The sequence below is a fragment of the Enhydra lutris genome, unplaced genomic scaffold, assembly GCF_002288905.1.
Source record: "Enhydra lutris kenyoni isolate GAN:26980312 unplaced genomic scaffold, ASM228890v2 scaffoldscaffold42, whole genome shotgun sequence".
In the NCBI taxonomy this organism is placed as follows: Eukaryota; Metazoa; Chordata; class Mammalia; order Carnivora; family Mustelidae; genus Enhydra; species Enhydra lutris.
Genome location: NW_019154126.1, coordinates 5,434,072 through 5,460,849, shown reverse-complemented (window position 1 = coordinate 5,460,849; position 26,778 = coordinate 5,434,072). Strand labels below are relative to the sequence as shown.

Here is a 26,778-nt window from a genome sequence, read left to right as displayed (position 1 = left end):
TGTTTTTGTGCTGGTACCATGCTGTCTTAGTGATCACAGCTTTGTAGTAATGCTTGAATTCAGGCAACATGATGCCCCCAGTTTTGTTTTTCTTTTTCAACATTTCCTTAGCAATGCAGGGGTCTCTTCTGTTTCTATACAAATTATAGGATTATTTGTTCCAGTTCTTTGAAAAATGTCAGTGGAATTTTGATTGGGATGGCATTGAAAGTATAGATGGCTCTAGGCAGTATAGACATTTTAGCAATGTGTATTCTTTTGATCCATGAGCATGGAATGGTCTTCCATCTTTTTGTGTCTTCTTCAATTTCTTTTATAAGTGTTGTGTAGTTTCTCGAGGACAGATTCTTTACCTCTTTGGTTAGGTTTATTCCCAGGTATCTTATGGTTCTTGGTACTCTAGTAGATGGAATTTCCCTTTCTATATTTTCATTGTTAGTGTATAAGCAACTGATTTCTGTACATTGATTTTGTATCCTGCCATATTACTGAATTGCTGTATGAGTTCTAGTAGTTTAGGTGTGGAGTCTTTTGGGTTTTCCATATAAATTATCATGTCATCTGCAAAGAGAGAAAGTTTAACTTCTTCCTGGCCAGTTTGAATACCTTTTATTTCTTTTTGTTGTCTAATTGTTATTGCTAGGACTTCTAGTACTATGTTGAACAACAGTGGCAAGAGTGGCCATCCTTGTCATGTTCCTGATCCCACGTATATGTGGGAGCATATAACTCTCTATGCTGCTCTGACCTGTCAGTCGCTAAATAAGAACAAGGTAGCAGAGTCTCCAGTTCAATATGCTGGTTTCCATGGAAGGTTCCCTCAAATATATGGCTTTCCCCACAGAGTTTGAGTCTAAATATATCCTAGATATATTACCTCTAGTGAGCGAATCAGGGGGAAGAGGAAGTGTCAGATTCTGGTTTTTTTTTTTTGTCTTAATAAGTCACATCACCATCTTAATGCATAAAACAAATTATTCTTAAATAATTATATAATTAATTACCATTCTTACATAATCTCACAATATTACATATATGTAATCTACATCTTATATATAATTATGTAATTTTTATATCCTATATCTTCTATATAAGATATAATATATAATTTTACATATAATTTAAATAATTTATGAGTAAAAGTTGTTTTAAGATGTAAAGAACACAAAACTATTCCTGAACTGGTCCCCACTATTATGTATTTTTTTCTCTCTTGATATACTGATGAGTCACCCATCAACTACTCTCAGACAGTATGAAGTGTAAGGACCATTCTACTATAATGTTCCAGCAAATTAGTGCACTTATGTATACTCTCATGTATTTCTGACCTCTGGAAATTGCAACAAGTCAACAGTCTTTTTTCATGCTTTAGGTTTGACTGAGAGCTGATTTCTGCAGAATAGTTTCATGTGCTAATAATTTATTAAACTAGTATTATGCCTTTGGGCCCTTAAAATTTATGGGCTTCCAGGTCCTCATTTGTAAAAGAAGTCGATTTGGGTTTGAACCACATTATCTTCAGGATGCCTGCTAGTGCAGGGTTTTGCCATCCAGTATGACTTTGTTGGCCCTTTACATATGGTAGCATGTGACCTTTGAGCTGTCATCAAGACCCAGAGGCAGAGAGGAGTGTGATAGAGCCATGGCGGAGGTTTGCTTCTGTGACCCTGTCCTAACCAGGGTCTCAGGAGCCAAATCTCCCAAGTGGAACCACAGAATGTTTATTAATTTCCTACTGGTAGAATGACAGTTCCCTTCACAAAATTTGAAAATTGTGAATGCAGCTTTCCAAAATGCTTACCTTACTGCATAAAATATCTTTACTCTCGAGGAAAATCTTATTTAGTGGTAAAATTTAAGACTGATGAACCAAAATTTTTTCTTTAATTTGGAAGTGTCCTTTTTTTTAAGAATATCGTTTCTGAGGTTAAGAAGAGACATCTTCTCTAATAGCACTTGGATGTTTTGTAGAGCTCCTGTCATTCCTAATTGAAGATTAATTTACTTAAATTACCATAATTTTTCATTTTTACCCAGTAATAAATGTATCCTATAATGTTTCAACAATGGACAGAGCAATAATTCTCCTAATACGGAAATGGCTTGCTTTCTGTTTAGGTCCTGTGGCACCCCGGCCATCACCCTGTGAAGCCAATCAATTTTCTTGTATCTACACACTCCAGTGTGTCCCTCTCTCGGGGAAATGTAATGGTCAGGAAGATTGCATAGATGGCTCTGATGAAATGGATTGTTCTCTCAGCCCCACTCCTCAGCGCTGTGGTAAAATGGAGTTCCAGTGCTCGAGCGACGAGTGTATCCCATCCCTCCTGCTATGCGATGGAGTGCCCGACTGTCACTTTAATGAAGATGAATCCAGCTGCTGTGAGTTATTTTCACTAACTCGGTGTGCCAGGGAAGAAATGCAGTTTGGAAATTATAAAGAGAGCTTGACGGGTGAAACAAAGTTCTCTAGAGTCTTACTGTGATTTTCTCATCAGTAATATAGTTGCTTGTATTATGTTGCTAAACAAAGCATGTAGGCCTTTCTTAGCGTTTTTTAAATTAACTTATAATGTATTATTTGTTCCAGGGGTATAGGTCTGTGATTCATTCAGTCTTACATAGCACCCAGCACTCACCACAACACATACCCTCCCCAATGTCCATCACCCAGTCACTCCATCCCCCCAAAACCCCCTTCCCTCCAGCAACCCTTGGTTTGTTTCCTGAGATTAAGAGTCTTCTATGGTTTGTCTCCCTCTGTTGTTCATCTTAGTTCATTTTTTCCTCTCTTCCCCTATGACCTTCTGTCTGTTTCTCAGATTCCTCAGATCAGTGAGATCATGTGATAATTGCCTTTCTCTGATTGACTTATTTGACTTAGCATAATACCCTCTGGTTCCATCCATGTTGTTGCAAATAGCAAGAGTTCATTTTTGATGGCTGCATACTATTTCATCATATAGATATATATCTCTATATAGAGAGAGATATATAGAGATATATATATATCTATATCACATCTTCTTTATCCATTCAACTGTCAGTGGGCATCTGGACTCTTTCCAGATTTTAGCTATTGTGGACATTGCTGCTATAAACATTCAGGTACACGTGCCCCTTTGGATCACTACATTTGTATCTTTGGGGTAAATACCCAGTAGTGCAATTACTGGGTCATAGGGTAGCTCTATTTTCAACTTTTTGAGGAGCCTCCATTCTGTTTTCCAGAGTAGCTGCACCAGCATGCATTCCCACCAACAGTGTAGGAGGGTTCCCCTTTCTCCGCATCCTCGCCAGCATCTGTCATTTCCTGACTTGTTAATTTTAGCCATTCTGACTGGTGTGAGGTGGTATCTCACTGTGGTTTTGATTTGTATTTCCCTGATGCCAAGTGATGTCCATAGTAGCCAGTCAATATGGCTGTTGTCCACAATAGCTAAACTATGGAAAGGGCCCAGATGTCCATCAACAGATGAATTGATGAATAATGCCATATAAGCACTATTTCATGTGTCTGTTGGCCATTTGGATGTCTTCTCTGCAGAAATGTCTGTTATGTCTTCTGCCCATTTCTTGATTGGAGTATTTGCTCTTTGGGTGTTGAGTTTAAGTTCTTTATAGATTTTTGATTTTTTGGATACTAGCCTTTTATCTGATATGTCATTTGCAAATATCTTCTCCCATTCTGTCAGTTGTCTTTTGGTTTTACTATTTCCTTTGCTGTGTTTACTTAGCATTTCTGGAAACATTCTGTTTGTAGTCACACTAATCTCTGTTAAACTTACCTGATTTCCTTTTTTATTTATATCTGAGCCATTCATGTGGAGAATGCGCCTATGTGTTTTTTATCTTTTTTGTTGTTGCTATTACCGTGTGCCACCATGCAAAATTGTTACAGTATTATGGACTACATTTCTTATGCTGTACTTTTCATCCCCATGACTTATTTATTTTATAACTGGAAGTTTGTACCTCTTAATCCCCTTGAATGATTTTGTTCACCCCACAACCCCTTTCCCCTCTGGCAGCCACCAGTTTGTTCTCTTTGTTTGTGATTCTGTTTCAGTTTTTGCTTGTTTTTAAGATTACCCATAGGAGTGAAAACATATGGTACATGTCCTTCTTTATCTGACTTAACTCACTTAGCATAATACCCTCTCCATCCATTTATACTGTCACAAGTGGTAGGATTTCATTCTCTTTTTTTGGCTATATAATATTCCATTGTGTGTGTATGTATTTGAATGTGTGTGTGTTTTTGTGTGTGTGTGTATCACATCTTTATCCATTCATATATTGATGGATGCTTGATTTCCATATCTTGGATATTATAAATAAGGCAATAAACATAGGAGGGCATATATCTTTTTGAATTAGTGTTTTGTTTTCTTTGTACAAATACTCAGATGTGGAATTTCTAGATCATCTGGGTAGTTCTGTTTTTAATTTTTTTTGAGGAACTGCTGTAGTATTTCTTGTTTTTATTGTTTATTTTTGTTTTGTTTTTATCATGGCTGCACCATTTTACATTCTTACCAATAGTACACAAGTGTTCCTTTTTCTCTACATGCTAAACAACACTTGTCACTTCCTGTCTTTGACATTGGCCATTCTTACAAGTGTGAGGTGATACCTCTTTGTAGTTTTGATTTGTATTTCCCTGATGATGAATGATGAGCAAATTTTCATGTTTCTGTTGGCCATCTGGATGTCTTCTTTGAAAAAAAATGTCTCTTCAGGTCCTCTGCCCATTTTTTTTTAAGATTTTATTTATTTATTTGACAGAGATCACAAGTAGGCAGAGAGGCAGGCAGAGAGAGAGGGGGAAGCAGGCTCCCTGATGAGCAGAGAGCCTAATGCGGGGCTCGATCCCAGGACCCTGGGATCGTGACCTAAGCCGAAGACAGAGGCTTTAACCCACTGAGCCACTCAGGTGCCCCTCTCTGCCCATTTTTAATTAGATTACGTGTGTGTGGATGAGTGTGTGTGCAGTTATTTGTTTTGGATAATAAGCTCTTATCAGGTACATCATTTGCAAATATCTTTTCCCATGTAGTAGGGTTTTGTAGTTGTTTTTGTTTGGTTTTGGGTTTTTTTGCTGATGGTAGCTTTGTGTAAAAGCTTTTTAGTTTCATGTACTCCAAATAGATAATTTTCACTTTTGTTTCCCTTGCCTGGGGAGACAAATCCAGAAAAATAAGGCCAATGTCCAAAAGTTTACTGCCTATGTTTTCTTTTAATTGTATGGTTTTAGATCTTACATTTAGGTCCTTAATCCATTTTGATTTTATGTGTGTATATGGCATAAATGCTCTGGACTTACCCCTTTGCATGTAGCCATCCAGTTTTTCAGCACCATTAATCGAAGAGACTGTCTTTTCCCCAGTGTGTACTCTTGTCTCCCTGGTCATGAATTAGTCGCCTTATGTGCATGCTTATTTCTGAGCTCTATTCTATTCCGTTGATCTGTGTGCATGATTTCTGTTAGTGCTATACTACTTTGACTACTATAGCTTTGTATTATAGTTTGAAATTTGGGATTGTGATGCTTCCAGCTTTGTTCTTTCTCACGATTTTGGCTATTTGGAGTCTTTTGTAGTTCCTACAAATTTTAGGATTATTTGTTCTAGTTTTGTGGAAGATACAATGGGTATTTTGATGGGGATTGCATTGAATCTGTAGATTGCTTCAAATATTTTGGACCTTTTAGCAGTATTAATTCTTCCAACCCATGAGCATGATACATCTTTCCATTTGTGTTGTTTTCAGTTTCTTTCATCAACATCTTACAGTTTTCAGCATACAGATTTTACATCATTACAGTTTTCAGCATACAGATTTTTCACCTCCTTGGTTAAATTAATTTTTAGATATTTTTTGATGTAGTTGTATATGGGACTTGTTACCATTTTAACAAATGTTTTTGGAAATGGATCGAGGACACGTAGGTAAACTTTCTTCCCAATGTAAGTATTTATGAAGCTGGCTCAAGGAAAGGGCTATAGGCAAATATTCATTTTAATGAATATATGTAGGTAGAGGTTGGACCTAGACCAACTACCTGGGTAGATATGTCAATAAGAGTTCATGGAATAGTAAATCCTAAGGACATGGGTTTGAATATCCTCCTTATCACTTACTACATGTTCAGGCTTGGGAAAGTTATTAGAACCAGCCTTAGCATCCACATAATATTGCCTTTTAGAGCTATGAGGATTTGAGAGAATATATGGACAATCCTTAGCCTGGCATTCAGCACCTTCTACTTTCATTATAACTAACCTATTCATTTAAGGAAGGGAGAGTGTTGGTTAAGAAGTTATGGTTAATTACACCCATCATTAAGGTGAGCACAAAAGCATAGTGAGTCAAAGCACCACTATCATCTCATTTAATTATTTGTATTCTTGGTGTTATATTATACTGTATTCTATATTTGGCATAGGTTGCAGTGATAGGGCTACACAAACTACCTGTTAATGACCACTTTTCTTTTTTAAGTAGTAAAAAAGTTTTTAAGTAGTAAAAAACATCTTGGAATGTAAGAGGGGACACTGAAAGAAATACAAGGCTATTTCAGTGTCTCATTTAGAGTGGGTATCAGGAATTATAACTATCAGAAAAGGAGTACAGATGAATGCAAGAAAGGGGAGACAGCATTTGGATGTTTAAAGGTTTCAGTCATAAAGAAGTGAACTTCGTTTCCTAGTTTAGGCTTAGAGATTGGTTTTCCGTTTCCATGTTATTTCCTATATGTATATTCTTTCTGTAATAAAGCCAGCTTGTCAAATCCTATAACATTTTCTTAGAGGAAGGTAAACAAATGGAAGTGAATAAAGAAGAGAAAGCCTGCCAAATAATTTATCCCTATTCCCATCAGGGCTCTAATATAATTTGGTTGAAAGAAATCTTAGTAAGTTCAATAGAGTCATATGATACTTGATTTCAAATACGAATGCTATTTAAATAGAAGCTTAGGAAAGTACAGTATCCTTATACTTTGAGACACTCTCTGGAAACTTGGTGTTTGATGATGGAGTCACATATGAAATTCTGCTCCTGAAGGGAAATAAGCCCATGCTAGGAATAGACTGGTATCATGAGAGTATCGCTTCTATCCATCTCTGATATATTTGATTAAGTTGTGAGTCTCTAAGGAGAACTGTATGAAAATAAACTAGGGGAAAAAGTGCTAGGCAAATTTAGAGGATAAAAATACCTAATGATGACAGTTTACCAAAATTAAAGACATACTAGTTTTTTTGTTTGTTTTGCTGGGTTTACCTATTGATTTAGAATGGTAATTTTTTTAAAAATTCAGTCATTTCTTCATTCACAAACTCTCATTAAGAATGTAATCTATGCCATATATTATATGGGCATTGATGATAGATGGATATGGTATTAGACCAACTCAGGTTGTAGATACATTATATGTTACTGAAGGTGATAATCAAGAATAAAATGTGAGAAGTTCTGTGACAGATAAACACAGTGTTACTGACTGTGTAGGGTACTTCCTAACAGTGGTGCTAGGGAACCCGTAAATTTTAATAAGAAAAGTGATTTCAGGTTCAAATTTAGAAAGATAGTAGTCATTAGGCAAGTGAAGCAGAGGTGCTTGATTCCACTAAAGAATGGTCTGGAAATAGAGAAAAAGTTGTTTGCCTAAAGCAAATTTTGTATAACTGGAGTGGAATTTGTGGTGAGAAATGTAGAAATAACTCTGGAGAGATAAGCAGGGAGTAGGTCTTGAAGAGTCCTTCCTCACCCATCATACCACCGCCACCCCACTGTTCAGGTAGTACAGGGAATGTGCTGCAGTGAGGGACGGGCTGGCTAGGAGATGTCACAGGAGTTGATTGGGGAAGAAGGTGAAGGAAAGATTTTGATTAGACTTTAGAGATGGTCAGGTGAGGAGGAAGAGAAAGTAACCAACATTAGTTTCCATGTTTCTGATTTGGGCAATAGGACAGCAAATTTGCCCTTTCCTGAGCTGGGGATACTGGGAAGAGAAGCACCTCTGAGACGAAGATTATGGCTTCATTTTTAAACATGTTGTGATTGTGGTATTTATGGCACATTCACATGGAGATACTCAGAATGTATTCAGAATGGATATGTGGAGCTCAGGAAAGAGATAAAGCGATTTATGTAAATCACATGGCCTTCAGTATACAGGCTTGAAGCTGTGGGTGTGGAGGAGATAACATAGAGAGGAAGACAAAAGGTGGAGGACAGTTAAAAAAACAAAATGCTTAAAGACACAGAGATGTTGTCACAGGCACAAGAGGACAGCAAAAGAAGAGTGATAGCCATAAATGAGAGGTAGAAAGTCTTAAATATGAAGAGTATTCACAGGTTGGAATGTTTTTGAGAGATCATGTAAGATTCGGCCTAAAAACTATGCATTGGGAAAAGCACAGCAAAAGTCCTGGTGACTTTGGAAAGGAAACTTGCTGTGAACAGGAAGGGGAGAATTCTGAAGCCAATCTTTTATAGAGAAAATAGTCAAAGAGAGACATCAACTGTTGACTCTTCCAAGAAGCTGGCACTTAGAATGTGTTATAGAACAAAATAAGAGGTTTTTTGTTTTGTTTTTTAAGTTGGTTGGTTTTGAGAACCTTGTACATATTTAAATGTTGGTAGGAATAAGGATTCTGAAGTGGTTATAATTTAAACAGGAAAATCAATAGAAAATGGTATTTAAAGGCCTTTTATTCTTGCAAAAATAAATGTTTTAGGGATCAGAATGTTTATGTAAACCTGTGATGAGTTCAGCATTTAAAAATAATTCATATTTAATATTGTCTTTCCACTGGAAACATTTTTTTTTAATAAACTGAAGTGGTACATCTTTACCAAAAATATCCCCCTTCCATTAAAAAAAAAAAGAAAGAAAAGAAAAAGGAGGAAAAATAAATATGGTTTAATTATAAAGGAAAATAGCACAAAATTAGGAGGATTCCTCTTATTGATATTCCCCCAGTTCATCATATGTTACATCAGTCAGTATCCTGGCAAGACAGAGATGGCACACTGATATTTTAAAATTTGAGATGATTCAATAAAGGAGTTATTTAGGGAAGTAGTGTGCAGAAAGAAACCACAACAGATAGTAAAAGCAGGTGCTGTTATCACCCTTGGACCAAAGTATGTGAGAAGAGGGAAGATTTGTCTTAACCTGGAATCAAAGAGAGCCGCCCGATGCAAGGTCAGGGAACAGCTAGCCCATGGTGATCTCATAGCCTCTTCCATCCGTGTTACTTCTTGCCGGTTCTACATATCAGCCAAACCCAAGGAAAAGCTAGAGGACAAAGAAGCATGTGGATATGTCCTTTATAGTTCAGCCTCCTGGATCCTGAGCAGAGAGAGAAGATGCAGAAAGTTCCAGGAGAGGCCCATGGAAGCTGCCAGTGATGGATGTGACTGTGAAAAAGATAGGAAAGTGGGTAGTCTACCTACTTCCTAACTTTATACTCCTATACTAGTCAACATGTCTTATGAAGTTGATTGACACTTGGAAGATTTAGAATGGGTCATGCTCCTCAGATTTGTGAACCAACCTTTATCATCAATATTTTTATTACTAGCCTTTAAATATATTAGCTGTGATCCCAGCATCCTCAGGTGCTTCTCAATGTTAGTATGAAGATCATCCCTCTGCATTTGACAGCTTCTTACCAAAGTGTTCCTCAGCTTATTCAACATTAAAATAATGGTGATTGTCTGTTTTCCAGAGATATTGAAGAATTGGATGAATATAGTCAATTGTGTAATACACATAATAAGTTATTATTCTTTTCCCATTAAATTGTTTTTGTAGTTTTATAAAAATTATTTAAACTGCCAAGATACTTCAGTAAGAGTAGTAGTTGGTTTTAGTTTAAGGATAGAGTAAATACCCATCCTTCCTGTGCTAGGTACAGGCATGCCTTGAAAGGCTGATAGCCTTTATTCTCAGGGAGCAAGAGCGTGGTCACTCTGCTCTCAGAAGTACTGAGCTGCATACATGAGTTTTCTTCATAATAGTAAATGGATACACATCCCTAGACACATGTACTTTACTTTTGTGTATGTTTTGTATGCAGCAACAATAATTTATAAAGGGAATTTTGCTTTAGGAAGGTAACTCTAGTGAACCCTTCATGAATTGCTTCTGTTTACTGTATCTCTAATACCTAGTGAAGGAGCTAAAAGTCACAGAACGTTCTGTGTTACTTGGCTTATTTTGGTAAGAAAGAGTGTCAAACTCTAGGATGACAGATTGAAATAAATGTTTTTGTAGACATTAAACCATAATGTTTGAATATGGTGAAAGTAGATATTATCCAGGGAAATTACAAAGTCTGAGTTTCCTATAAATTTTATATGTAGATTACTTGGAGTATTTTTGAAATTTTTCTTTGTCATATCTGTAGTAATAATGAAGGAGAAAAAGAAAGTAATGGTTTAATGACTTTTCCTATATTCAGTACAATGTACTTTGCTGTGTGGGTTTCAGTAAATACTACTTGCTATTCATAATTTATTTGCCACCTATTTTTAAAAGGAAATTGATAAATATCTATTAACTTTAATATTATACTATTTTAAATGCCATAGAAACTAAGAATTTAGTTTAAATTTCATAAAACACTTAATTTTTAACTCTTAATTTAGACTTTCTCAAGAAGGGAAAAGGAAGACTTTTTGTACATTGAAACCATTTATTTTGTTACATATTTTTTATGTGTTTTAATACTATTTGGGCCAAAGCTGAGAGGATTTATAGCCCTTACAGGTTAGAGCTCTTCACTGTATAGTCAATTTGAAAATAAGCTATCACTCACACTGGAAATTGGTTGAGGGAATATGGTTGGATTAGATGAGTATTTTCAAGAGTAGAAGTGTCTGAAATAATGCTTCAGCAGTAGATGAGTATTATCTATGAGCTTTGTATACAAATTTCAACATACTATATTATCTAAAACATTAAAACTGTCGGGGTGCCTGAGGGGCTCAATTGGTTAAGCATCTAAGACTTCGTTTCAGCTCAGGTTGTGATCTCAGGGTCATGAGAGCAAGCCCAATATCGGCCTCTCTGCTCAGAATGTAGTCTGCCTATGATTCTTTCTCCCTCACTCTGCCCCTCCCATTTGTGTTCTCTCTTTCAAATAAATAAATCTTTTTTTTTTTATTTTTTTTTAAGATTTTATTTATTTATTTGAGAGAGAATGAGTGAGAGAGAGCATGAGCGAGGAGAAGGTCAGAGGGAGAAGCAGACTCCCCAAGGAGCTGGGAGCCCGATGCGGGACTCGATCCTGGAAGTCCGGGATCATGACCTGAGCCAAAGGCAGTCGCTCAACCAACTGAGCCACCCAGGCAGCCTCAAATAAATAAATCTTAAAAAAAAAAAAAAATTAAAAACCCCTAAAAACTGTCATCTTCTATGATTTCTCAGCCCCTTGCAATGCAAAACAATGATGACAAGAATGTACACACACACACACACACACACACACATAAATATATAGTGCATGTGTGTACATACATATTCATTTTTTACAAACACCTCTTCATCTTAGAAGAGTTGGAAGATTATTCTATTTCCTAGTTTACTTGGTTTGCAGTATCATTTATCTTGTCAATGTAGATCTTAAAATTATTTAACCTTTTGCAAAAGCTTAAAGATCATCTCTGCTGGGACATTAGGCATTTGTATAGTCTGGTTTTGGCGTGGTTTTTAAGTTTGTCTGCACTACCTCCTTACACACACTCCCCAGTGAAAGGCAAACTGCCTTACTCACTGTTCTAATATCAAACCTATTGATTCCCCATTTATAGATTTTTTCCCACTCTGCTAAATGGCTTTTTACTAGAAACATGAAAATTTAAAACATCTCGAGACTCTACTCTTTCAGTCCTTACAGACTTTCGTGCACTGAAGGAAACTCTCATTTTTATAATACTGATCTGTACCAATGCTTTTGCAATTAAGTCTGGCCTTATGGCATTTCTTTTTGTTATTATTTTGGACTCTTAACTAGTTTCATATTGTCATTTTGCTTTTATTGTTACATATGTTCTGGTCACTCTTTTTGTTTGTTTTCTCGTCACTCTTTCTGAAAAGTGTTTCCCTGCACTCTCCAGTTGGAGTGCTAAGCATAGAGTCTTACGTGGAGGGACAGCTTTGTAATATATACTGGTGGGAACTGAAGTTCTAGCACCACAGGATTACTCAGTGAAAAGCATCGCTTTAATTTTCAGAGCTAGCACTTTTTTTTATTACTTTTTTTTTTTAATTTTATTTTTTATAAACATAAAATATATTTTTATCCTCAGGGGTACAGGTCTGTGAATCGCCAGGTTTACACACTTCACAGCACTCACCATAGCACATACCCTCCCCAATGTCCATAATCCCACCCCCCCTCCCAACCCCCCTCCCCCCATCAACCCTCAGTTTGTTTTGTAAGATTAAGAGTCACTTATGGTTTGTCTCTCTCCCAATTCCATCTTGTTTCATTTACTCTTCTCCTACCCCCTTAACCCCCCATGTTGCATCTCCTCTCCCTCATATCAGGGAGGTCATATGATAGTTGTCTTTCTCCGATTGACTTATTTCGCTAAGCATGATACCCTCTAGTTCCATCCACATCATCACAAATGGCAAGATTTCATTTCTTTTGATGGCTGCATAGTATTCCATTGTGTATATATACCACATCTTCTTTATCCATTCGTCTGTTGAGAGCTAGCATTTTTAATCAATGGACAGACACACTCTTAAAAACATCTTGTGTGTAACTTGAAAATTAATTTTGATAGGTAGCTGTCAAACTGTATGATAACTCAATTCCAGCCCATAAATATACTTTTTTTTAAAAGATTTTATTTATTTATTTGACAGAGATAGACATAGCAAGAGAGGAACACAAGCAGGGGGAGTGGGAGAGGGAGAAGCAGGTTCCCCACTGAGCAGGAAGCCCGATGCGGTACTCAATCCCTGGACCCTGGGATCATGACCTGAGCTGAAGGCAGACGCTTAACGTACTGAGCCACCCAGGCACCTCACCAGCCCATTAATATACTTAAAGAAGAGAAAAAAAAACATAATATTGGCAAAATTTGTGTAAGACCCGTTCATGGGTACATTTATTCCTGAGTCTTCTAAAATACCAATTTAGCTTGAGAAATTTCAACTTGTCTCTATCCTAGTAGAAGTAACTTCCCAGGTCAATCCTTCTTTAAAAAATTCTAGCAGCAGGCTTGGATCAAAGTGTTCAAATAAGGTATTGTATGTGACACCATTAGGGAAGTCAGAGAAAAGCAGAACCATTCTTGCTGAACTTGGGTTAAGCACCACAAAACCTTGCCCTCCACTTATCTCTGAGGAACCCTAGGACTCAAAGGATTAAGCATAGAAAATCGGTGTAATCAATATTGTTATAATTTCATGCTTTTGAAATCTATCCAAGATTCCTGACGAGATGATGCCATGGGTCCAGGCTTCGACATTCCCTCTATTCCAAACACAGCAAAGCTAGATGGAAGAGTTATCACAAAGAACGGCTTAGAGACATGACAGATTTCAGCATGGGGCAAAACTGGAGTACAACCAGAGAGGAGAAATCAGTCATGGTTCCAGGTTCTCAAGCAAATACAAGATGAGAAATGTCTAATGGCAGTCTGGAATGGAGGGTTCTTTGGCGCTAACTTGTAAAAAGTTAACTCAACATTTTACCACTTTACAGGAAATTATAGCCCTGATGAGACAAGAGAATGAGGGGCAGGAAGACAAAAATGCAGTTTCAGGACTAATTGCAGCATCTGGGGGAGGTCGAGTACTTGTCAGGACTAGATTGCCACGGAAGTATCAGTGCCCTTGGTTAGCATCTGTAAAGTCATTTTTCTGAAACAACTCATCCTATGAGCAAGACTTGGGCTTGTCTCTTGAAGTCAGGCCGACAAGAGACTCTGGAATTAGTAAAATGCACCATGCCAGGAAGACACAGAGTCATCTTACATTGAGCTGCTGTGACCTACATTATGTATCTGGTGACCACCCGGGACTTACAACCATGTGGAAATTGATGAACATTCAAGTAATGGTTGCTATCACTGCAAATGAGCATAATGGCAGGGACATTAGGGGAGCAGCAGAGGAACAGAGAGCTCTACTTGGACATAAAAGTTAAGTCTAAAATCAATTCAGACGACATAGTATACACAGTAGATTTTATACATACATGCCTATATAACAGTACCTAGTGCGCAGCTGGGAAACGATTCTGTCAACAAACTTCTTTTTGAAAAATCAAAAAGAACTATAATATATAATTTAAATATAAGACCAGAAAAATGAGGGATGATATAATAAACTGTCTTACTATTTCATTAGAAGAAATTCATTTTTAAAAAATGATGATTATTCCCCCCAGCCAACGGGAGCTGTTCTGATGGTGCGTTGACGTGCACTTCCTCTAACAGCTGTATCCCACTTCACAAGCGCTGTGATGGTTTGGTCGACTGCATGGATTTCCAGCTTGATGAGTCCAGCTGCACAGGTACTCTATTTCCATTAACATATTCTTTACAATATAAGCCAGTAACTTAACCCTGTAGATGATAAAAATAACAAAACTTGAAATTCTAAATAATTTCCAAGTATGGAATAATTGGATTTCTATTATTGGTTTAGGTCAGGAAGAATATTAACATTAACATATAAAAAGCTTATAAATATATAATATAATATATAACATATATAATATATATAAATATATAGTGAACTCATGCTTATTCTATATAAATGAATGTTCCCCAATGAAGAAAAATCAAACACTAAATTTTAAGTTAATAAAACTTAAAGTTATTAGTATTTGATAATCTCTTTGATGCAAATTGCTTGGTATCTAGAATAAGGAAACAATCTAACATGTTATTAATTTTTTAATTATAATTTTCCCACTTCTCTATTTGCATGATCTAGTCATGTTTAAAAGTCAGTTTATTAAGCTTTAGACTGACTTTTAAAAATTCTTCTCTCCTGACCCTGCAATATTTATCAGAACTGATAATGTATGTTTGTGATTATACTTTTATCAGAACTGCTTTAAAATTCTCTAATTTATTATAGTCCATTGCTAACATCTCTCCTGGGTAATTGAACTTTTATTTCATGCAGGAGATATATGAAATAATAGATAAGTAGGGGCAATATAAATCTCTCACAACGAAAATACAAAGTCATCATAAAAGATATATTCAATCATATATTCTAAATAAATTGGAGATATTTAATATCAAAACTAGGTGAGAATATATTCTTTGTATCTTTCAAGAGCGCAGACTATTATGAGATAAGTGACAAAAGCATGATAATTATAATCAGATCACAGTGCAAGAAAGTCTTATTTTTTATGCTGCTGAAATGAATACTCACAGAGCACTGAATTTTATGAGTACAAAAGGAAATCAAGAAGTGAGCAAATCTGGTCCCATAAAATATGCAAAGATGAACGGTCTCTGCCATTATTTCTGTACCAGGCATGCTTATACATCAGATTGAAACCCAAAGGAAATGCTTTCACTTTCTTTCCAGAGTAAGAAAAATATAAACAAGATGGTTTCAGTCTTTGAAACTATTAAGACAAAGCACTGATATCCAGTACCCAAATTTATTTGCATAAAGGTGAGATTTTTGTTCAGGATAGTCCTCAGTGAGAACAAATATACCATAACATGTGATGGGTTATTGTCTGACTTTATGTATTTTACTTTTATCATTCATCCTGACAACATGGAGGTAGTAATGGAGAGCACATTCTGGTCGCCCCATCTAGTTGCGCCATTCAGCAATTCATTCACAGTTCATTTACACGTCATACTGCCCCAGCTACTGGGTTACAGTAATATAAAGAACTTGGGAAACAAGTTTTCAGAAATAAAATTCACATTATATTTTTTGTTCTCTATATTTTCTGTGCTTTTTAGTTTGTCAAACAAATACGATGTAGTCAATGTTTCTGTGTTTAAGAATGTGTCTCGGCTTAATCCACACTAAGAGGTGTCAATGCCCATGACACCTTCCTCTTTCTTTCCAAACATCATATCCCTTTATGGGTAGCATTTCATAGACTTTATGAGCCCGATCCTGACAGCATCCAATAATGTCCCTGGTCGCACAGCAGGTGGTGAGCATCTGGTCTCCTCTCACCTGAGGTTTAAGTCATTAACGGGAACATTGACCTCAGGCCCTATGTAAGTGTTGCAGGTTAAATATATTTCGACAAGGCCGTGTGTTCCCAAGTTATGTTAGAAAGGCATATTATTTTCACGTTTTGGTTGTTTATGCAGCAGAAGGTTATTGAACAGAATGTGTCTGGCTTAATTTAAATTGGGAGTTTTTTCCAGTCAGCTGTAGTAGTGGAGGTTAATGAAAGTTATGTTAAGGTGATACTATAATTATGATAATCATCCTTTGAAGTAGAATAAGGAAAAGGCATCAAAAATATAAAGTTGTAGGGATGCCTGGGTGGCTCAGTCAGTTAAGCATCTGACTTCAACTCAGGTCATGACCTGGGGGTCCCGGGATCAAGCCCTGCACCAGGCTCCCTGCTCAGTAGGGAATATGCTTCTCCCTCTCCCTCTGCCCCCCCCTTCCCCCACCGCTCATGCTCATTCTCGCTCTCAAATAAATAAATAAATAAATAAAATCCTTGGAAAAAAATGAGGTTTTAGGATGGGATGTTATGAATATAATTTAATATGTTTAATAATAATAATGCCTAATAATATTTCAGAAGGTTTTACTTTTATTAAGTTTTTTTAAAAATTTAATTCCAGTGGTCTCAACATGCAGTGTTATATTAGCGTCAGGTGTACAGTACATTGATTCATCACGGCTGTGCCTCACGCCGTGCTCGCTTTGATAAGTGTGCGCTTCATCCCTTCACCTCTTTCACCCCTTCACCTCCCTTTGCTCTATTTTAAATGAATACCCTCCGTTAGAGTTACTCTTCTTTCCAACAAGAACATTTTTTACTCGAAGCATACACCAAACCAAAGCACTATAGAGTAGAGCTATGCCAGATTTCTAAGCCATAGTTAATCTTCCCTGCAGTCCCTGTGCTGGGATTTCAAGATAAAGAGAACAGTCTGTGCCCACTGGGTATTTGGTTTACTGCACCAAGCCATTTGGTTTTCTGGAAGATTCTTAGATCGATATAGCTCCTGAAACTACAGGCAAGTTTTTGGCAGGTGTATATCTAATCCATGACAGTGCATAAATACTGTACCATTCAAAGAAGTTCATGATCATAATATCAAGAACAGCAAGGGGTTATACAGAAATTCTGACCTGAATAGCAGATCATTCGACATTTTTAAACCAATAGACTTTAGGTGTTAGAGGACTGAATTTAGTTCAATATCTGTTGCTCCTTTGCTATTAACTTGAGCAAATTATATTATTAACCAGTTTCCTTCTCTGTGAAAAAGGATCTCTATGAATATAGCACATAATGCTATGAGGATTAAATGAGGTAATGCCAGTAAAGCTCTTAAGACAGTCTTGACACAGATCAGGTCTTCAGTAAATGATAGTGGTAGTGGTGATCATAATGGTACAGGGGAGAAGGAAAGGAAAAGCTGGAGAGAGCATTGGTAATAGAAACTAGGTTTCATGGGCAGTTTAAACAATCCCCAAATACAGAGAGCTGGCTGAGAACAATTATTTAATACATTATGCATACCTAACTCACTCGTATAGAAATGTTACAAATACCTTTCATTTTATCTGCTCAGCAGCCCTAGAAGGCAAGGTGATAGATATAATTCGCACTTTAAAACATGAGAAAGCTTAGACTTAAACTGCTTAGTCCAAAGTTACACAACCCATTAACTGAGCAGGTGTCAATGAGGGAGAACCAGGACTCACGTGTCTATCAGTCTTCTCAGCAGTCCACCATACAAGAGCTCTCATGTCCTAGGCCTCCAGTTGAATCCTACTGGCTTCCAGATACATGGTCATAATAACCAATGCAGGAGGGCACAAGGCGGCCAGACACTGATGTGGCTACGGAGCTTGAGGTTCTCCTATCAACCCCGTAGACCCCAACTTGCCATTTGAGAGCTGCTTATATCCTGGGAGTTTAATCTCTTCATTGCTAACTAGTCATAGACCCCTCCCTGCCCATTTCAGCTGTTCCCTACTTTAAACTGTTTTGAGTAAAGGTGAAAATATGTTGTACTGGGTCTTTCCATTCTTATGGATAAAGAACCTGTGGAGGTCATCTACAAACAGTCTCTCTTCCAAAACACCGAGTTTAACTCCTTGCTCTGGCCAGTGCTTCCTTTCCACTGTGCTCCATTATCCAGTGTAATAAAATGCATATTTAAAATTTTTCCACAGCTTTATTTTGATGTGAAGCAAGCCTATGTTTTACTCTCAGCAATCAAGGTAAATACTAATAACCCCAGGGGGAAAAAAAAAACGTGCAGCCATGTGTATGTTGATGTTCTGTAATATCAGACACTCTACAGGTTTTTTTTTTCTTATAAAAACAAAGCCCTTATGTGAGGAAGACTGCAATTGTACTTAAGACCAAACATAACCATAAAATGGTTTATCTGAAAGGTTTCTAGCTATTTATGCTTTATCATGCTGGTGGGCTGTTTTTAGTCAAACCAGCTAATTTCTTGTTTAGGAAGGAAATTTCACATCTGTTGTGTTCAGCTGAGCATGCCCGAAAGCCTGAGGGGTGTAGCTGTACCCCCATCTTTAGTGCCACACTCCCTTGCTGTAATTAAATAGGGAGGAGAGGGAAGGCAAGATTGGAAACTACAGTTGACCCTTAAGTAGCACAGGTTCAAGCTGTGAGGCTCCACTTATAGGCAGAGTTTTTACAGGAAAGTACTGGAAATGCAGTTGTTTTTCCTTTGATTTCCCTAATAGCATTTTCTTCTCCTAGCTTACTTTATTGCAGAAGTACAGTATATAATACACATCATATATAAAAGATATGTTCACCAACTGTTTATATAAAAGATACGTTCACCAACTGTTTATATCATCAGTAAGGCTTCCAGTCAACAGTAGGCAATTGGTAGTTAAGTTTCGGGAGAGTTCAAAGTTATCTATGGGTTGTTAACTGTGCGAGGGTCAGTGCCCCAAATCCCCCACATTGTTTAGGGGCCAACTACATCCCTGGAAGAGCAAATCACTGGAAACCTTTGAGAGCAAAAAGAACACCAGACACATGGTATATTGCAAATTTGTTCCCACACTGCAACCTTCCTCCTTGCCTATTTTTCCTCTTTCATACTTCCTCTTCTGCCCCCTTTCCAGTGTTCAGTGACTGACTCCACAATCTGACTCTCTCTTTGCCCTTCAGAGTTCTTCTCTGAGGGCTATTTTCCTACATGGCATTTTTGCTTCTCCTTATTACTTTTCTGCTATTGTTCATTACCATCATCCTTTCCCGACCCAAGTAAATCGTTTCTCTTTCTGCTAAGGTTAGTCTGCTCTCATAAAGTCAAAGACTGTGTCTTTGTGACCCGCATGACACTTAATAAAATGATCTCAAGTGATTTTTGAGGGGCAAGCCTGAAAATTGATGATAGCTGAAAGGCAGAGGAAGAAATCCAAAGTTTCAAATCCATGCCCTAGCCTGTATTTTATCTGAGCTTCAGACCTGCAAATAATATTGCCCAAGGAATACTTCCACTTCGATGTCCCCTTAGGCACTTAAAACACCAGCATCTTCCCCTACAAATTCTCCCTTCCCCACAGATCCCCCAATTCAGTGAATGGAACCACCAGCTAACCAGAGGCCCGGCCAGAGGCTTTAACATCACCCTTTATTCTTCCAAATAATCACCAGGATCTTTCAGTCCCAACATTTAAATATCTTACAAATGCCCACAATTCTTAGACTCTTACCCCACCTCTTTCATTTAAGCAACCATGGTTTCTTACTGGATTATTACAAAAAGCTCTTAACTGGGCTCTTGCATTTTATTCTTAGCCCTTCTGTTGACTTTACATACTGGATCCAGAACTGTCTTTTTAAAGAATGAAACATGCACTTAATTTCTTAAAATTCTGGCCTTCTAGGTTAAAGCTTAAACTGCTCACTGAGCCTATATGAGCTGGCCCCTGTGTGTCTCTGACCTTCTCCCATACTCTCTTTGCATGATCAGTCCAACCAGGCTGAACCTCCTTCCGATCCTCAAACATACCACACTCTCTTCATGGGCCTCTGAGTCTTTATGACTATATTTAAACACACACATATACCCCTGTACCCAAATGAATGCTGATTTTCTTCTGGAAAGCTTTTCTTTATTCCCCAAATTTGATTTAGGTGCCCTTCTTGGTACTCCAATTACCCTTGTTACATTCATTCCAAAGTATACTAATTTTAATATTCTATTTTAATTCCCTAGTCATTTTTTTTTGCATTTTCTATAAAGCTGGAAGGTCAACATGAGCAAAGACTGCAATTGTCTCTTTTTTATTTTTTTTTATTTATTTCTTTAAAGATTTTATTTATCCACTTGACACACAGAGAGAGGGAGATCACAAGTAGGCAGAGAGGCAGGCTGAGAGAGAGGAGGAAGCAGGCTCCCCACTGAGCAGAGAGCCCGATGCTGGCTCCATCCCAGGACCCTAAGATCATGCATGGCAGAGGCTTAACCCACTGAGCCACCCAGGTTCCCCTGTCTCTTCTTTAGGTCAACATTTCTTAAGCATGTGTCATGAGCTAGGTGTGTTCTAACATTCTCAGCAACTCCAAGATAGATACTATTTTTAACCCAGTTTGACAGAGAGGAACCAGAGATACAGAGAGATTAACTAGCTTATCCTGTATTATACAGCTAATTAAGTTGAGTTGAGATTCTTCCTCAGGCAGTCTGGCTCTGGTGCCTGCAGCTTTAATAATTTTGTAAACTTCCTGTATTATATATTGTTACATATCCAGTGCCTAGCCTAGTGCTGGATATTAACAGATGCTCAGAATAGATATGTTGAATTACAAGTTTCCACCAAGTATTGGAGGTAAGACAGTGCAACCAGGGGAGAATGGTATCCTGCAAGAGAGAAGTTGTTTAAAAAAAAAAAAAAGCCAAGAAAAGCAATTTGGGGATTACGTGAGTAAGGAAACCAACAGGTCTTAGTAGATCAGGATACGTGTGAGGATCCAAGGATACTGTAAAGAAACTTGAAGAGCTAAAGGCACTAACCACTTCCAGTGTCATACCTATGTAACAGTATCTAGCTTGTTTTTAATCTATAAGCAAACCACCTTTGAAGATAAATGTTGACACTAACCTAGGAGTGGGGAATGATACAAGCAGCAAGAGAGCAGGGCCAGGGAAACAAAGGTCAGTTTGAGCTATACTGATGTTTGTCGTGGATGCAAAGGTTGGACATGCTCATGCACAAGTGACATTTTACCAAGAAGACAAGGACACCCAGGAAAGCATTGTCTGTCATGATAGTGACTTGTGTGTGGAACTGAAGACAATAAATGTTGCATTAAAGAGCAAATTTCAGTATAATCACAAATATGTCTTGCAGGCATGTTCTAAATAAGTAGATTTTGCTAATCCAGGGGAGGAAAAGAGTCTTCTCTTGTGGTCAACCACTCAGGCATGTGAAGAGAATGAACACATCGAGGGTGGCAAGGGCCACGGAACAAATTTGTGGGCCACAGAGAAGTAGTGTAGGAGAATTCTTGTTCTTTTAGAAGCAATTTATTCTCAGTGGCTAGATTTAATGCAGCGATTAACAGTAATATGTCCTCCTCCTTCCTAATAATATTTAAAATTAACTGTGGGCTTTGTGATGCTTCTTTATAGAGTGCCCATTGGGTTACTGCAGAAATGGTGGGAATTGTGTAGTGGAGAAGAACGGCCCTGTGTGTCGGTAAGGAGCATTGTCTACTTTGTCTTTGAACAGTTATTGCCATTGGCTTACTTATTTTTCTCAAAGCTGGTATAATACAACACCAATGAACACAAAGTTATTAAGGCAAAAATAGTGGATAATGGCATTATTTGCATTTATCTGTCTGAATATGAGAAAGGAAGATGTGGGTATATTTTAGAAAAAAGATGGCAATTATTTAACATGATTTTATGTCTTAACATTTTTTATTATATAGGACGTAGTTTTAATACTCATTCGTTCTTATTTTTAATATTTATATCAGGTTATAAAAAGATTTTATATATGGGTGTCATCCTATTTCAGATGAACTTAGTGTCTGTATTTCCTTATTCCCTTTTTATTTCACATTTCATATTTCTCTTTTCTAACAACAAAGGATAAAATTAATTCATAAATAAGACCTTTTTCTAGTTTAAGCAGTGGATGTTTATGAGTACCCAAAGTTAAGGTACAGATAAGGAATACATTTGCATGCTTAAAGCAAAAATAAACAAAACCTGTCCTTGTGATTTCTTTGGGGAATTATTTATACTGCATTTCAAAGATTGCTTGATTTTTTTCCCCTCACCCTTTAGGGAATTGTGCAAAAACAGTTTCATAAATTCCAAAGGAAATAATGCATATTCCATTATATTTGTGTTTATGACTTTTTAATCTAGCAGACCAATGGATATATTACTTTGCTTATTAGAGAACGGATGGTAGTTTGAAACTGAAGTCAAAACATACAGAAGTCTCTGGAAAACAATGATTGATAGTTGTTTGAATCCTTATATCCTTCTGAGTCAACACTTGTATTTTAGGAAAAGTTGTTTATGCCTTATAAAAGCAAATATCTCTACCAATTAACACAACAACAAAATTTTTTTGATGAGATATGTTTAGACACTGTTTTAACATTGTTGGAAGTGAATTATTAATGGGTTTCTCTAAGTGTTTTGTCTCTCTACTTCATTACATAATTTATTTCACAACATCTCAACAAAATTATGCTTTCCCCTGTATCAGTTTCCATGGAAATTAATTTTTTACAAACTGTAAGTTGATGGAAAGACAGGATGCATAGTACAATTTCTAAAATCTCCTGAAAGAAATTGAGAATGATGCCATAAATAATGTCCATCGAATGTCAGCTGAGCAGATAATGTTGTTTAGTGTCAACTATTTACAATAAGGAGGTTTGCATTTTTGTCTTCTCTAACCCTGCCAGACAAGAAAGCTCTCTCAGACTGTAGCTAGTCTTAGCTAAGCAAGCAGAATTTTGCGTTCTTGGCAACATCCTCTGGTACTTAAATAAACTTTAAAAATGGAAATCCAGATGGTGACGTCTGAAATGGGTTTCTCTCACATGAGAAAACTCTTAACATGAGGGAGAAGATGCAGTGGGAGGATTAAGAGGCAAAGGGACCAGAGGAAGGAAATCGGTGTGACAAATGTAGAAAGAAATTCATTAATCAAATATTTTAAAATAGTGTTTTTAGTAATAAATAATACTTTTCAGATACTGAAATAACTAATTGCCACCAGTATAAACAAATGTTTAGAATTAGTGTTCTTTTCAACATAGGTATGAAAAATGAGTTGTGGGTTTTTTTTTTTTTTCATATTACAATATGGTAGTTTCTTCATTCAAATTCTAATTACTTTAAAGCCATGAACTGCAAAAGTAAACATATGTATATTACAATAAACTTTTAGAAGGCATATACTAGTACATCAGGCAAAAAGTAGAAACCCCAACATCTAAATCCCACTTTGCAGTATTATTTTTCTCTCCACTTAAATATGGTCTTCCTTTCACCAACATATGTACCCACACAAGCACATATTTATTTCTTATAGAAATATGAATTATACTTTATACATTCACTTTGTACCTTGTTTATGTTTTTTTTCTCTTAATAAAATATTGTGCTGTTGTTCCATGTCGGTACATCTGGCTCCTAGATCCATCACTTCTTGGCTGTGTTGTGTTGAGTAAATTTCCCAATCTAATGTGTCTAGCTTCTTCTCTGGCAAACTGGACAAGATAATAGCACCTACTTCACAGGGTAGTTGTGAGACTTGAAGGGGTTAAATATGTGAGACACTTGGTACTGTGTCTGACATACAAAAGATACTATAGGAAGGCTAGCCATCAGAACTATTATATCATCCCTTTTTATGCTGTGTAGTCTGCAATGTTTAATGTAGGGTTTGTCATCATTTAGATAACCCCATTAATACTATTAATGGTTGTTTAGTTTCTTTCTTAAATATTTGCTTTCACAAATAATCTTGCAACATGCATCCTTTGACTTGGACTTGCACAATTCCTTTAGCATAACATACCTTACTGAAATGCAAAATAACAATGTAAATTGTTTCTAGTTGCATTTAGTATCAAATTCATTTCCTATTAAATTTCGTATGCAGGTCATGTCACACACAGGTATTCTTTTTTGGATTTAAGGTTCAATGAGGGTGGCTTTAGAATGGAAAGCTTTAGAGTAAACATAAAGCACTATGGAAAGTTGTTGGCTTTATATCAAACCCCTGTCATTCCCAGGTGTGAGAATTCAAGGTATCTGTCACTCAAAGACAAAAGGACAGACCAAAGCCCATCTCTTATCCAGGCATTGTGAATATAAGAATTTCATGGTATTCAAAAGGAGGCTTGTCACGAGAGTCTTTGGGTTTTCTCTTGGGATCTAAAGTATCTTGAGAAAGGACCTTCAGTTTTTACCTGTGATCCTAGAGAAGAGAGACTTAAGGAAAAAAAAAAAGGTCATTAGGGTTGCTGGAAGTTTATAATTATCCACAAGCATAAACACTACTATGTGAACTATGGTTTTCCATGACCTGAGGACCACCAACAGGGTGGCATGTCTGAGGGCTGAAGAAGCAAATCATGAACCAAAAGAGGGAAATTATTCCTAACCTAAGGAGGCTTGATTATTATATTATTTTGATATATCTGTATTTTTCTTTGAAAAATGGACTGAGCTATGTAATTCAATTCCAAAGGGCAGGAAAGAGGTTACAAAGAAAAAAAAAATCAAGTCATCAAAGCTAAAAGAAAGAAATAGGAAATAATATCAAATTAATGCATATATAATTATATATATACACATATAGAGATAAATTTATTATATATTTCATATATATGTATACATGAGATCATGTTGTTAGTGAAGATAGGCAGAAAAATATTAGAGCTTGGGTTAATTTATAGATTTGGAATACAATTTATCAACAACTACCCTATCCCACTAGGTTCTACATTCTTAAATTTGCTTGCCAATAGGACACCAGAGTTCCTTTGGATATGTCATAGGCATTACAAATTTAACATGTCCAAAAAGATCTGGCATGTAGGCAGGCCATATTCTTCTCTTTCTCTCAGATTTACACGCACTGTTCTCTCTACTTAGAATTTTATTTTTCTGCATTTGCTCAAAAGATGCCTTTTAATCATTTAAAGCAAATATAAATGGCAATTTCTCTGGGAAGCCTTTCCCGACCAACCAGAGAGAATGCCTCATCCTTCCTTCTGGGTTCCTCTGTTGCTTCCCTCATTCTGTTATTTTACAAGTATTGGTTTTACTAAACTACAGATTGGAACCTGTTTTATCCTATGAAGAAATAGATTTATAATTTTATTCTTTATGACTATCAAAATTTATTCTGTCCACTTTTATTAGTTTTATTTGTAAGGATAACTCTTAGACAATTATGGTCACTGAAAATTTTAAAAAAATATACTATGTTCATACTTTTAGTGTAAAAAAGATTAAAAAATAATCAAAGGCTTTTAAGTATAAACTATATTAAGTTAGGATAAATATTTGCTAGAACAGGGCCAAAGTAACAGTTTAAGGAGGAAAATGATCAACTGGAATTTCTAACTGTTAAAGACAGAGCATGCAGGCAAAATTTTGAAGACCATTGTCTTAGAAAATAAGGGTTATATTTTCCACAGCTTTGTATGACTAGTACCTAACACACACTTGACATTGTAAGAGCTATTTGAATAATACACTGACTAAAGTATAAGTGAATGAAATACAAATGGAAAGTCCTGAGATTTCAAGGAAAAGGATCAGTACTTTTAAATATGTTCCTAAGGGACACCTGGGTGGCTCAGTTGGTTAAGCAACTGCCTTTGGCTCAGGTCATGATCCTGGAGTCCTGGGATCGAGTCCCACATCGGGCTCTCTGCTCAGCGGGGAGTCTGCTTCTCCCTCTCCTACTCCCCTTCTCATGCTCTCTCTGTCTCTCTCATTCTCTCTCTCTCAAATAAATAAAATCTTAAAAAAAAATAAAAATAAAAAAATAAATATGTTCCTAAAATGTATTAAGATATGAGTAAATAACATACCACAGTCCAAACTGCCAATCACAAAGGAGCTCTTGGATACTTTATATGTAGATAGCAAACAGTGTAGTGAGGGAGCATATGATATACTCATTATACTTTAAAACAAAAATCACTCCTGTGTATAGGACAGAACAGATACCCATAGAAAATATTCACTAAAGAAAGTCTACTTTGCTACAATGACAGAAGAGGGTACTCTTAAACTAGGAATCTTGTAAACTACCTCAACTCTTCAACCCCGGGCTTAAAATTAAGCGGTAGGTGCAGTTATCCATCTATAAAAAGCCACTGTTTAAAATAAAATTCAGCTTATGAACTCTCTCCTTTTCCCCATCAAAAGCAAAACAAACAAAAACAAAGAAATATGAAGCAAAAAAGAAAGTACTCCAAGACCCTGACTCCAAACTGAATTAAATATTAATTCAGTTAAATTTAGGGAAAGGGGGTGGAGTGGGGAGTAAAACTTAATTGG

General features: G+C 36.6%; 1 protein-coding gene across 1 annotated transcript in view; it reads left to right on the top strand.

The window, feature by feature from the left end:
• Positions 1-26,778, top strand: part of LOC111155577 (MAM and LDL receptor class A domain containing 1) — a 757,926-nt gene that overhangs the window by 595,267 nt on the left and 135,881 nt on the right. The window contains exons 34-36 of the mRNA XM_022515825.1: positions 2,122-2,385; positions 14,430-14,555; positions 21,856-21,922. Of these exons, the coding sequence (XP_022371533.1) occupies positions 2,122-2,385; positions 14,430-14,555; positions 21,856-21,922 (457 nt within the window). The remainder of the gene's footprint in view (positions 1-2,121; positions 2,386-14,429; positions 14,556-21,855; positions 21,923-26,778) is intronic.